The sequence below is a fragment of the Microchirus variegatus genome, assembly GCF_963457635.1.
Source record: "Microchirus variegatus genome assembly, chromosome: 18".
Lineage (NCBI taxonomy): Eukaryota > Metazoa > Chordata > Actinopteri > Pleuronectiformes > Soleidae > Microchirus > Microchirus variegatus.
The window spans coordinates 11,903,847-11,917,096 of record NC_139819.1 but is presented as its reverse complement, the minus strand read 5'-3'; the positions used below and the strand labels follow the sequence as shown (position 1 = coordinate 11,917,096).

Genomic DNA, 13,250 nt, shown 5'->3' with positions numbered 1-13,250 from the left:
GACAAAATAATGAATGAAATACAATTTTTGATCGGTCAAAATGGCTAATAATCACAATACATTTCAAATGATTAAACACTGATTTTTCCTCTTGAGTGAACGTTTAAGGGCCCGCCCACACGGAAACAGGCGTAGGAGAATGCAAATAGTTTTTCGCGTTTTTGTCTAGAACAGGGCTCTCAAACTGGCGGCCCCCACATTCGATTACATGCGGCCCCCCACTTAATATCATGTTATAATGAAAACCCACGACCTCACCGTCTTTTAAATACAGTGTGTAGCTGAGGCACAGCTGCCAGCGAGGTGATAGAATATAATATATGTTTGCTAGCAATGTTTTTTATAACAGTAATAATAAGACATTTGGTCATAATTATCGCAAATGTATCTTATACAACATTCAACTACATATATAAATACACTTGTTAGGGCCCGAGCCATGAATGGCAGTGGCCGAAATGGCTCCTGGTACGCATTTTAATTACAGTTGTCCACACTATTATTTATGTAATTTAAAATAAATGTCTGTTTTTGATAGAAATACATTCATTTTGCATCATAAATAGTATTATTAAGTATACGTGTGATATCATGACGCAATATTGTGAAAAATATTTTCCCCACTTTTTGTTCTCTAGGCCAGCCCCCTCTTGACCGCAATAGATGTGCATTGGCCCCCAGGTCATTTGAGTTTGAGACCCCTGGTCTAGACACTACTTTAGGAAAACAGTGATGTCAGACATCACTAGAACATGTCATGTCTTCAGCGATTTCACACACAGGGTTGCGTCGAAGAAGTGTTGAAGGTTAACAGTGAAATTAAATCGTAAAATAAAAGGGGAGAAAACAAAATTGATTTTCACAGTCACGATTTTGCCTTGAATGAACAGATGAGCGATTGTTCCACACACGGTCAGCTGTGCTGCGCATCCACAACTCGTTCTTGTCTGTGACTCTGTGTTGTCTGTGTGGTCACAGTGTTTCTCTGTCTCTGTGTCTACAGTCAGACCGACTCTCTGCTCGCAGTAAATACAGCTCGTTGGATCTCAATGGCTTCTCATAAAGTAGTTAGGATTGTGAGAGAAAGTCGCTTGATTTCACGGTGGTTGCTTTTTTGAATAAGAAAAAAATGTCAGCAGGGGTCTGACAAGTCACTAAATATAGCGACAATGTCACTGTCACTGTTCTATCACTGTTTCTGTTTATTATATCTATAATGCAGCGGTCTCAAACTCAAATGACCTGGGGGGCCACATGAGGTTCAAGTCTGCTCAGTAGGGGGCAGTAAGAGTCCAACTGTGTGGGCAAAAACAACTGTTAGGTCGGGGTGGGCGATATTAGCTTAAAATTAAAATCACATCAACATTTGTGGCAATATTTTAAGTAAACAGTGTTTGTTTTGATACTCAACGACATGATTCACAATTTAAAAAAAACAACATTATTTATAATGCATTTAAGTGGCGGGCCACATGAAATCCAACGAAGGGCCATGGGCGGCCAGTAGAGACCACTGCTATGTGTATAACATCTTCTTCTCTGTTTTTGACGTAGCATTATAGCGCTTCTTAAAGGCCTAGCATATGTGCTTCAGCATTTTGAATCTTTTTTACGGAGTTACGTGTTGATGAATACATTTCCTGAAACAATGACGATGTTTTGAATCTGTGAATCTCTGTCTGTGTCCTAAGAAACAAGTTAATTGTGATTTTAAACATTCTTATGGACAGAAAACAACACAAACTTAACAAGTGTGTCCTCGTGCAATACTCCACCAAATTGTATTGAATTAGTTTAACAGTCTTTTTTGTGAGTTTGAGTAAAACACGCAAGTGGAACTGTTGGCACCGGAACAGTTGCGCCCAGGGTTGTTTAAGTGGTAACACCGCCCGCATCCCAGATGCAATCAGGATGACGAACTCTGCCGCTAAACGCTGTATTTTACAGGTTAGTAGTTGGTAAGAATGAACATTACCTCCTAAAGCATCACATAGATTTGGCGACTATTATTATTATTACTTCTGAATGTTGTTTTGAGCATTTCTGGCGAACTTTAAAGACTTGAAGTACCTCTACTCTCTCGCCGGCAGGTACAGGCGCTGCATCGGTGTGTTATTGTTGCCCTGCGCTTAGTCTTGCAGGTCAGGCGCTAGCACCGGCGTGTGGCTGTATTTTATTGCCCTGCGTTTAGTCTCGCAGGCAGGTGCTAGTATTTTAAATTAATTTATTTTGTGGCTCCTACACTTCTTAGGCTAAGTTAGGGATGTTGCAGAGCATTCAGGTAAATTGACCTTTTTTTCACTTTAGTTCAAATATGGACTGAAACAGGAACTGACACTTTTTCGGAAATTGTGAATTAAAGAACAGAAGCAATCTGGATGATGAACTGAACACGCTGTGACTTCATTGCTGCTGATCGCTATCTGTACTTCACAGATTTATGTTTTGTTGTTGTAGTATCAACCCTGGGAGTCGTAACACTTGCATAAACATTATATTGCTATATTATGTTTATGCCCTGCCACCTCCCAGTAAGGGGTTGTGTTACAATGGTAACACGAATCAAACACAGCTTCACAATTCCAATAGAATAAAAGCTGATTTTCCTTTTGAAAGGGGATGAGCACTGTTTCAAATGCTGCTTCAAGTCCTTCATTTTAGTGTGTAAAGGGCCAATGCTTGGACACCAAATTACACTCGGTGCCTTCAAAATGCATTCAGTGCAAGAAGAGGTTAGAGAAAACAAGGGTACAGAATGAACAAGTGTCAAAGATACCAAGAGAGATTTGTGAAGTGGCCAAATAAAGATGAGAGGGAAAGGAGTGCAGCAAAAGAGCGAATAATTACTTATTCAGAGAGAGGAGGAAGAAAGAAAGAAAAAAAAAAAGTTTACTTACAGTTGCCGTGTGAGATGCTAATAGGTTCGCTGTCCTCGGGGAAGCCAGCCCCGGCTATTTGCACTAGCGTGAAGCAGAGTAACAAGGCCTCTGACCTCATGGTCGCACCAACGCTGCTGCTGCTGCTGCTGCTGTTGGTCCTCTGCTACAGATTTTCCTCAGCCTGTACAAAAGACACATAAGCCATTTAGACAAGGAGGAGCTGGAGGAAAGAAACAAAGATAAGAAATGGGCAAGACAAAAAAAAAACCGAAAGAAACTGTTTGTCAAATAAATCAGCGTTCACCTGGCTGCCTCTTCAGTAATTACAAACAAAGAAATGCCAAAGCAAAGTGAGGGGGAAAGAAAAAGGAAGGAGGCTGGCAAAACAAATTCCAGTTCACCTGAATGGCTGTTTGTGCATTTTGCGGATTACACAGCCCATAGGAATCTGGCAACAATATATTTACATGTATTTTTGATGACTCACGTAAGCTGTGTTGCAAGCAAATTTAGAATTAATTGGATTAGGGTGGAATTATGCATCATAGATCGAAGTCAGACAGAGATCTCCCTCTCTCCCCCCTTCCCTCTCTCTATGTCCCGCTCCCTCTCTATCTGACTGACATGGTCAGAAGTAGAATCAACACCTGCATGGGTGGATGTGTTTGGTTGATTATCTTTTTTTTTTGCTCCATGTGATGAAATATTACAGTATATTTATGACAAATAATACACAAATGTGCTGAACATCTGTAGAACAAGACCTGACATCGTCTCCCTATTCTGCATTTTGTGTCTGCACTGCAGCGTTTGAATAACAATAATGTGTTAATGAAATATAAAATAAACACATGAACAGATCATCGAATAAAAAAAAACGCGTGAAATCTACCTTAGGAAGAAAAATAAAGTGTAAGTGCAATGATCACCTTTCTGAGAAAAACTTACATAAAATAAGTAATACTCAGGAGATTAGTTGATTAATAAGTGGCTAATTACACAGCACATCACAACTTTGCCCAACAATGCCATTATTTGATCCACTATTTCCAAAGTTGTTCAAACCGAACCCAGGAACCCTGCGAAGGCGAGAGTGCTAACCACTACACCAACCGTGGGCCCACCTTGCAATATGTTTTAATAAAACAAATTAACCAACCAAAGCATCTCAGGCAGGTTTTTTAAACTGACAGGAAGACCAATCCAAGGATGACACAAGATTAATTCATTTTACCAGACTCCGACAGCAAGCTAAATTGCGTGTTTTTTTTCCATTGTGCACCTTGCTCCATAGACTTTGCACAAAACTGTGCTTAGAAAATGAAGAGAAATGTATGAGTTGCCAACTAAGCATTTATTATGGACCTCTACTCGTGCAAGTGGCAGTGCATAGTACATATCTTCACTTTCAAAATACTGTTATTTTTGTATAACATTTTGTTCTGTGATGTTCGACCCTTGATTGTTTACTTGTAATCTAGGGGGAGAAACAATGTCCTCAGTGAAACTCATTTTCTAAATGTAAACTTGGGTTTTACAGCAGAAGCCCTAAAATGTGTTGATGTAATGTTTTCATTGAACAAACCATGGCAACTGAGCTTTTCCTCCTGCAGTTTGTAGCAACAAATTACTCCCATAAATCATGCATGACAATTATTGCGTCTGTAATCTAATCAAGAATGAAGCATTTAATTAACATAAAACACCTTCTTTTTTTCCCCCCCATCTAGCTGAAAGCTTTCGGGGTGTAATGTTGCCGGGCAGATAGAGAAGGGAATAGTTGAAAAAAAATAAAAAAGTCTATTTCATTTTCTCCAGTCTAATAAAAGTTGTTTATCCCACGCTGTATTTTCATTCACTATTGTATGTCCGGGGTGGAACAAGCAGGGGGGAGGAATGGAGGGAGACAGAGAGAGAGAAAGGGGATTATTTTCTCTTTTCTTTGTCATGTCTCTCTCTCACTCCCTCTCCCTCTCTCCATGCTCCCGTGAATCTCATTCAGTAGAGGAATGAAAACACTATTCACTAGGAGAATCACTTTAACACTGAGGAGAATACCAATACTAAAGCCTGGATACGACCTTGATCTCACAAGCCGCTCCATTTCCCTGCCTCCTTCCTCGACTCTTTGGCCGATTCCTCTATGACGTTTGAAAAGAAAAAAAAAAAAACGACTAAAATGGGTTTTCCTCCACCCTCACCTTTTGTCAAACAGCAAAGGTTGATTGAGTTGCACTTGCACTGTGCATTCCAACAGGGTCCAAATTGTAAATACAATTGGCTATTTATGCTCCTCGTACAGTACAGAACGCCACTGTGCAGGGCTGGAATGAGTTTTTCTCCTGAACTTTGACCCGGAAGTCCTCCTGTGATGGACTGATTGATGAGTGGCATGAGGTAGAGGTTAAGGCCACATTATACTTCTCCGACTGAGTAATGCGTTATCCGACAGTGTAACCACGGAGACCCGTCGAGCCTTCGTAGTTGTCCGTTGCGGTGGCGGATACGCACTGCAATTTCCCTGCCCGATCAGTAGGGGTCGCTACGCAAGGTTGCTGTGCTTTAGGCTCTTGTAGTTGTTGCAGCTGAATAACATAGAAACGGTGGCCGTTTCTCACTTTTCTGTGTCACGGAACGCAGTTTTAAGATAATTTGAGGCGAGAAAAGTGTAAACATGTGCTGTGTGTATTAAGATATGACGTATTTATAGTTTGGCAGCGACGTTGTCGGTGGTGATCAGCTCCGCCTCTCTGGACGCTCGGTGCGCACTGTGGCCGGCACAGAGCATCGTTAGCTTGGCCTGTCCTGAGGAACAAAACGCAGATCTTGCCGTCTCCGTTGTCCCTTGATGGAGTGACGGACACTTAAAAATATTTTGTGCAGTCGGAGATGACACAGAGGCTCTCCATCGACACAGAGGGCTCTGAGTAACCTACGTAGAGCACTTTACGCAGGAGTATAAATTGGGCTTTAGGCTCAAGGGAAGTTCATGTCAGATTGAGGTTGTACTTGACAAAATTTGCTTCATTCTGGAGTGTAAATAAACATGTAAATAAGTCTGAAAATGACAGATTTAGACCAGATTAAAAGGTGTTAGAATGAAATGATAAACTGCGTTGCACTCTGTATGCATGTAGAGTTAGCGCTTGATGAAAGTAATCTCAGGAGATTCTTAATCACATTCTAAACATTTATCTTGCATGAGTAGCCGTGGGAGTTGACATGTCAGTGAGTTTATGCTAAAAAAAATAATTGTCACACAAGCCATCACCTCGCTACCTCTTGCACAAAATAAATTGAGCACACAATAAATTAAGTGAAACCCCTTAAACCTTCTAGTGGCCCTTTCATTAGAAGCTGCCACACATGAGTAACAGGAGGGAGAGAGACAGTCTGTCTTAAACAAATTACTCTTTTTTTTTTTTTTTGGAAGCGCAAATTGCTTCCTTGTGTAGTGTAGTGTGTGTTTGTGTGTGTGTGTGTGTGTGTCGGGATACGTGTGTGTTATAGACATCTGTTGCACACACTCACAGTCAGAACATGAGAATACAGGTAGCAAGGCTTTAATGTGCGGTAAAACTCCAGCAATAAATTACCTACTACTAAAAACCACACTTAAACAGGAGGAAGCATGTGGATTTCCACTCTCATAATAGCCCCCACTTGAAAAACAACCAAAGAGAAGACATAAAGAGTAACAGTCGAGGCCTGTGCCTCCTCCACAGCCTTTTAATAGATAATAACATTTCGAAAAAACCATAGCTGCTATTTCCCCAACACACTTTTAGTGATAAAGTAGGTGGTTTTACACACGTGTGTATACCGTGCCTGTGTGTGTGTGTGTGTGTGTGTGTATTAACCAGAGACGGGGTGTGTATTGAGCACTAAGGGGAAGGAGAGGAGAGTTAATCAAGCTAGATGCTGGCAGGGGGCCACCAGCAGGTAATAAAAACACACGAACCCCCCAGAATCTCTCTGCATATCCTGCCGTCTTATGAAGGACTAACACACAACGCACTCTCAGCTTGACGCACAAAAAACATAAGCTCAAACTATACGTTAGATGTTGTTGCAGTTATGATCGTACAGTGTAATTACACTTCAATCACTCTATTGGAAAACACCCTGAAAATACAGGAAACATGTATGCAGTTCTTAAAATAGCCCATTGTTTCAGAACCACACTTACACATGAGCAATAACAAGCCCATGGCTCTGGAATCCTACTTAATGTTACTGGTAAAACTGGTGTAAGATCTACTCTTATACTAAAAAAAAAAAAAAAAATCTGATGTGAAAAAGGTCTATTACACCAGGTTTATTCAAGACATGTCAATGAGTTAAGGTCATTGACAGTTTGCTAATATATAAGGCCAACTTGCAAAATCATTACTAGACCTAAACACAACAATGCTGGTGGTGCCCTGAGACTTTTGCACAGTACTGTATACAACTCAAATCCGACACAAACAATCACTTGCACAAACACACAAATCGACTTTCCTAACAGGACTTAGTCGCCCTGAGGGGGCGCAGCTAACCCAAACTGCATTAGCTTTAATAATAAACATATTATAAGGCCTAATGATGTTATTACTTAGCTGTGGGTGCTGGCAACTAAAATATACACACATTTATGGGAGCGATAAGGTCAGCCACATGGCCTTCAGGTGGGCAAAGGGGAAGGGAAGTGTTAGCTACATGTTTAGCCTTCATGCACAAAGTTTGCACCCAGTTTGCACACATGACGCTTATTGGCTGCACAGATTTTCCCACATGCATGCACATATACGTACACACACACACACTTGAAAACTCTTAAACACTCCCACTGTGCCAGCCATCATGCTGTGCACTAAAGTGCAAGACTTTAATTAAATCAGAACAAACCTGTTGATGATAAAAAAAAAAACACCCAACAGAATTAGTTATTTCAGCAAATGCATAAAAAAATCCCATAAAGTCAGACTTTAGTATGTGAGTCAGCTGCTCATTTCACCTTTCCTATTCCTACCAACAGATAATTGTGACCGAGTGCTTGTTATGTGTGTAACCACAAAGACAAAGGCCCTTACTTTAACACTAATATTAACCAAAACTATAATATTTCCTTAACCCGTTCCTGTTTTTAAACATAAACCAAAATGAGCCTCAACTATAGCACTGTTAATTCAGGTTATGCTTACACGGAGGGCAGAGCTATATCAGTCTTTATTTCCGACATATTTCTTAAAACTCTTGTTTTGTAGGCTATATATGTGGCTTTGTATTGCACGGCTACAAGTAGCCCTGTTGTTAAGGCAATAAATATGGTTTTATAGTCTGTTTCTCAGAAATCGCTCTGCTGCCTATATCAAACATCGTAACAGTGACTATGATGTATTCAAACATGTCGTCGGCAGAAACTGTGTAGACGTGGGGGGTTTCAGTCATTGATTAGTCAGGAGGATGTGGCAGCTATTGCCGATGCTGTCTTCACAGCTCTGACACAAGTGCAGCTTCCCTTGTGTTTACATGTGGCAGTCTGGGTAATGTCCACAGATCGGTGCTGAAGGTTTAACAGATGGCAGGAATTCCAAAGAGTGAGGAGTAGCATGCTGAGAAATGTGCACCTACATGTGAATGTGATAGCCACCGCGTTTGGAGGAGGTGCTTTCATCTTTGTGTAATAAATTGTATATATACATATATATATCAGAGGATGCTGATGTGTGATGAAACAAGTTTTTTGCAAAGCCACCACCAACAATTTCTTCAAATAGTCTGTCCAAAAACTCTCCACCACATGCTGTGGAATTTTTCCAAAAGTAATCTTTGTAAACGTGTCATTAAACTGAGTCACCTGCGTTGTGTCCGGTGCGATCCAAATACATCCAATCAAAAATAATGGCTCACTTTTTTTTTGCAGAGATAAACTGAGCCTTTTAACATGAATACAAGTAGTTGACATGATGTCTGAGAAGGAAGAATGTTTTGCCCCCTTTTTTTGTGCTTTCCATTTGCATTTCATGTTTACTAGAAGTAAATAGAAGCCAAAGTGTTTTTTTACAAAGATGTGAATGACGGCAGGGTACTTCCAGCAACTTCAGAAGTTTCTGTTGTATCACAGCATCACAGAGCAGACACAGACCTTACACACGAGTGTGAACACAGCATCCTCACCACCGGGCTGTAATAAAAACAAACTCAAACCCTTTTACAGCCACACATAAGTGCCATATTGCTGAACCTCACAGCGCTGCAGAGCACACCTGTTCACCTAAAGCCAGAGGAAATTATTTTTTGGGCCGAGGTGTGAAAGCAGAAGAGAAGACAACCAAACCCAGAAGGTTGGATAGACAGGCAGGTGAGAATAATTCATTGAGCCACCATATGGGAATAACAAAAAAAAATGGAACACATCCAACCACCTAGGGCTCCCAAATGGGGAGGGTTACCTTGGCAGGTGTTTACACTTGTCATCTCTGGCCTGATAAATCAGCAAGAAGAGACAGGAGGAGCTGTCTGACTGAAACCCGGGAGGCAATGATAAGAGTAGAGAATGGAGAGGGAGTGAGAGGGAGGAGCCTGTCTGTCCTTCTGAGAACAAGAGCCAAACTAGCATCCAATTTAAGTACACACACTCATGCACGCTTAGTGCCGCAAAAAGCCCCTGCACCATCAAAAGCATACTGGTGCGATCCCTTTCCTCCCCTGTTTTTTCATCCTTTATGCTGTTTTCAAATGAATATCTACGTGGAGGCAATCCATCATGGTTTGATTATTAAGAAACAATAGCGTGGACATGAATGAGGCACCCTGTTGCTGTAGGCCCTTTATTGAAACAGAAGCCCAAATGTAAGAATGTCTTCCTATAAAGAAGTGACGGATTGACTCTGGGCGCAGGCCAAACACTACTCAAAGATGACAAGAGGGGAAAAAAGACACAGAGGAACAGCCGGGGAACAGGAGCAAAGGCGCCAACTTGGAATAGCGGCAACATAACAAAGACATTCGGTGACTGGAGATAAGCTGCTATCTTTATAACTTTGCTGCTGTGATCTAAAAGCCATTCCGCCTGGATAAGCCGTTGTGCTCCACGATCATTAAAAACAATCATCTGTTGTAGAGCAATGGATGTCCTTTTTCTGAATGCTTTGAGGTCACTCTTTGTAGAAAATTAGAGGAATAATAGGTGCAACAAGAAGAAGAGGAGCGGAAAAGTAAAGATAACAAAACAATGAGTGGAAGAGGGGGGCCTGTTTTTAATGAGTGTCTGAGCATGATCCAAAGAAAAGTAACATCAAGCAAGCCACCAGCTGAAAATTAAAGAAGGCGAAAGATGAGAGGAAATAACTATAGTTCACTGCAGTGTTTTCAGAAGTAGGTCAAGAACTTGTTTTGCAGCTGAAGATGATACTTGGCCTGGGAAAAAAGTTTAACAAAATGTGTTCGATGGCCTTCGAATGTCAATAAAAGAAAGTCAAAATGTCGATACAAAAATAACAAAGAACCTACAACTTGTTCTGCTTCGTGCTGAAGGTATCTCACCCTCGGCTTTTATTCAGGCTCGGGCTTTGGACTACTAGCAATCCTTCCTAACTACAGGATGGATTGCCATGGAATTTAGGACAGATATCCGTGGTGCCTGAAGGACGACTCCTATGGACTTTGATGATCCGCCATCCGCCACGAAACCAGGCGACTGCTGAATGCATTACCATAAAATTGGATTCAGACATTTGTGTTACCCGTAGGAGGAATTATAATGTTGGCAAACCCCGAACTTTCCTTTGGAACCATAAACAAGAAAACATTCGACTTTGTGCAAAACTTTATTTTTATTTTTTTAATGGCCAAATACCTGCAAAGCTGCACAAATATTTGCAGGTTACTGCACAATCTGTATTGCGGTGCATGTGTGCATGTGTGCGAGAACCTAATTTTGCTGAAAAACGGGACAGGATGCAAAATAAAATAGCCAAATTAAAAAAAAAATCAGCAAAGTTTAAAATAACTTTTGACATTTCCAAACCCAATTTAGAAGGCTTGCTTCCTACAGGTATTCATGGCCTGGTTTGAGCTAAGGTCCACTACCAGTCCCTGGCTAAGTGTGAGGGAACCCCTGTCTGCTCCTTTTGCTTCGTCTGGAAAGCAATTTTTGAATCGGAACAAGCCTGTGACACATATTTAACACAGAGCCTGACTCCCATTACACAAGGCTTAAAAGACCAGCCAAACAGAGTAAGGTTACGCTTTTAAATATCAGAAGCTTTTGAAGGCCCGTCAGTCATCGTTGCCAGTGATACGAGCAGTTTGGCCACTGATACAGAGATGTGTGGAGGAAGCAGAGAAACTGGAAATGTTTGATAGCACAAGGTCTTCTCTTTGAGATCCAATTATCTTTTTTTTTTAACTCTTGCTTATAACAAACCACCATACCTTTGTTCATCCGTTCAGCAGGTTTGAGTTCTATTGCTGAGTTTGATCCCAGTTAAAATAGCAAAGGCAGATCAGAGAAACAAGCTGTGACTGTGTTTTTCCTGAGGTGCAGCAAGACTGAAAAAAAACGTATGCATGTCATTGAGCTAAATGCCACATTAGCTCCATAGAGGGAAAGATGCTGTTATATCTGAAGCTCAGTGGCCTGTGGAGCAGCAGTAGGGGTGTTGAAACTGTCACACAGCATAATGCACATTTTTCTAGGAAACCCACTTTTTGAAAGCCGACTGTGGGATGCCTTCGGGTACTGCTGCACCATGCTATGCTCAGCCATGATAAAGACCTGACTACCTGCCTGTTTGGTCGGGGGAGTCAAGTGATGCTTAGGCTGCCTGGGGTTGAGATCATATAAGAATATGTTTAGAAATGCATGTCCAGTGCAGGAGGAACTAAATGCAGGAGCAAATAAGACTTCAAGGAAGGGGTTAAGGACATACTCTCAGGCTCTCGTCCTCTATAAAGTTTGGCCATCAGCTGAAAAAAAGCAAAAACGGATTAATCATTTTCTCTGGGTCTTTGGTTAAATATTCCCGAATCCAAAATGCATGAGCCCAAAATGATTTAGATGAAATTTCTCGGTAAGAAAAAAAAAAAAAACATTTTCCCCAGCAGGAGGAAGGGAAAGCTTGATAGACTTGCAGCAATTCATGCTTGAGTCATAGCAGAAATTAGTTTGGGTATTTAGAGAAGTATGGAAGAAGCTAAGGGCCTCTGTGTTCCTGGGGAACACAAATAAAAGAGTTTGAGCAATCAATAAAACAATAGGCTCAGTAGCGAGATAGTGATGAAGCTTTTTTCCTCAAAAGGCCTGGGCCATAAATGAGAAAAGTCTCAAAGTCAATATTCAACTGCAGCTCACTAAGTGGTTTTACTATGGATATAATCTCCTCAAGGAGATTTGGGGGGAAAGAAATGAGACTTTTTTTTATAATCAATTCTATATATTATATGGAAATCTATGCATAAATATCTGCAACCAATTTAACCGCTGTTCTTCAACAGAGACCTTGAATATGAACAAAAATAGTGCACAACACCATTGCATATAAAGACACAGTGCGTGAGTACAGATATTTTCCCTTCCAAGTGAAGCACATGCTTTACAACACCAATGCGACTGCTTTTTGTCGCGTTCTTCTCCATGCATGGAAAAGCAGACACGCGGTATAAGCGAACGGCCCGCAGGGATAGAATAGGAGGTGTGATGGTTTTCTGTTGTTCTATCCATCTGGTGCAGTTTTCACATCTCACTGTCTTCCTGCCTCTCCGTAATAGGTGTGCTTCGGAGTTTTACAAGGCGTGATACCACCTCTGTTTGTACCTCATCCTGCACTTAATGCGCTCCCCCTCTCTGCTGCCGTCGAAGCTCTGCGGCACGTTTAGCTCCACGCTTCTTTTAACAATCCATCAATTGTGCAATTTTTAGTAACATCATCACATGCGCTGCTGAAAATAGTGAGAAGCACACTGGAGACATTAAATCACCAGTTGAGTGTCCTTGTAACCAATGAAACAATTAAAAACCCATTAAAAAAAAACAGACACATTTTAAATACTTTTCTTTGATAACACAAGATGTGCATCTGTTTCAGCTGTAACGTCAAAATATAATAAATATAGCATGGTTTCATTCCAGCCCTGTTAATAGTATTTTCTTCTTGATCTCCCAGCTCAATTGATGCCGGCTCCATTATGCTAAGTGACTGAGGTGACGTCCACGCTTCTCATTGGTCAGCTGACCTTCCGTTCCACAGCAACAAGACCATCAGATCTGAACAAGTATGATGCTGATCTCCATTAAGGTAATGTGCAAGCTATGGAGCACTTTCTTATCATCTTGTCTTATTCACTCAGGAAAAAAAACAAAAAACCTTGTAATGGTGAGTCTGT

The 13,250-nt window shown here is 41.0% G+C and overlaps 1 protein-coding gene across 1 annotated transcript in view; it reads right to left on the bottom strand.

The window, feature by feature from the left end:
- sema6a (sema domain, transmembrane domain (TM), and cytoplasmic domain, (semaphorin) 6A) overlaps positions 1–2,997 on the bottom strand; it is a gene marked incomplete at its 5' end in the record, with an annotated part of 61,948 nt that extends 58,951 nt beyond the window's left edge. The window contains one exon of the mRNA XM_083905322.1: positions 2,898–2,997. Coding sequence (XP_083761448.1) covers positions 2,898–2,997 — 100 coding nt within the window. The remainder of the gene's footprint in view (positions 1–2,897) is intronic.
- Positions 2,998–13,250: the final 10,253 nt, after the last annotated feature.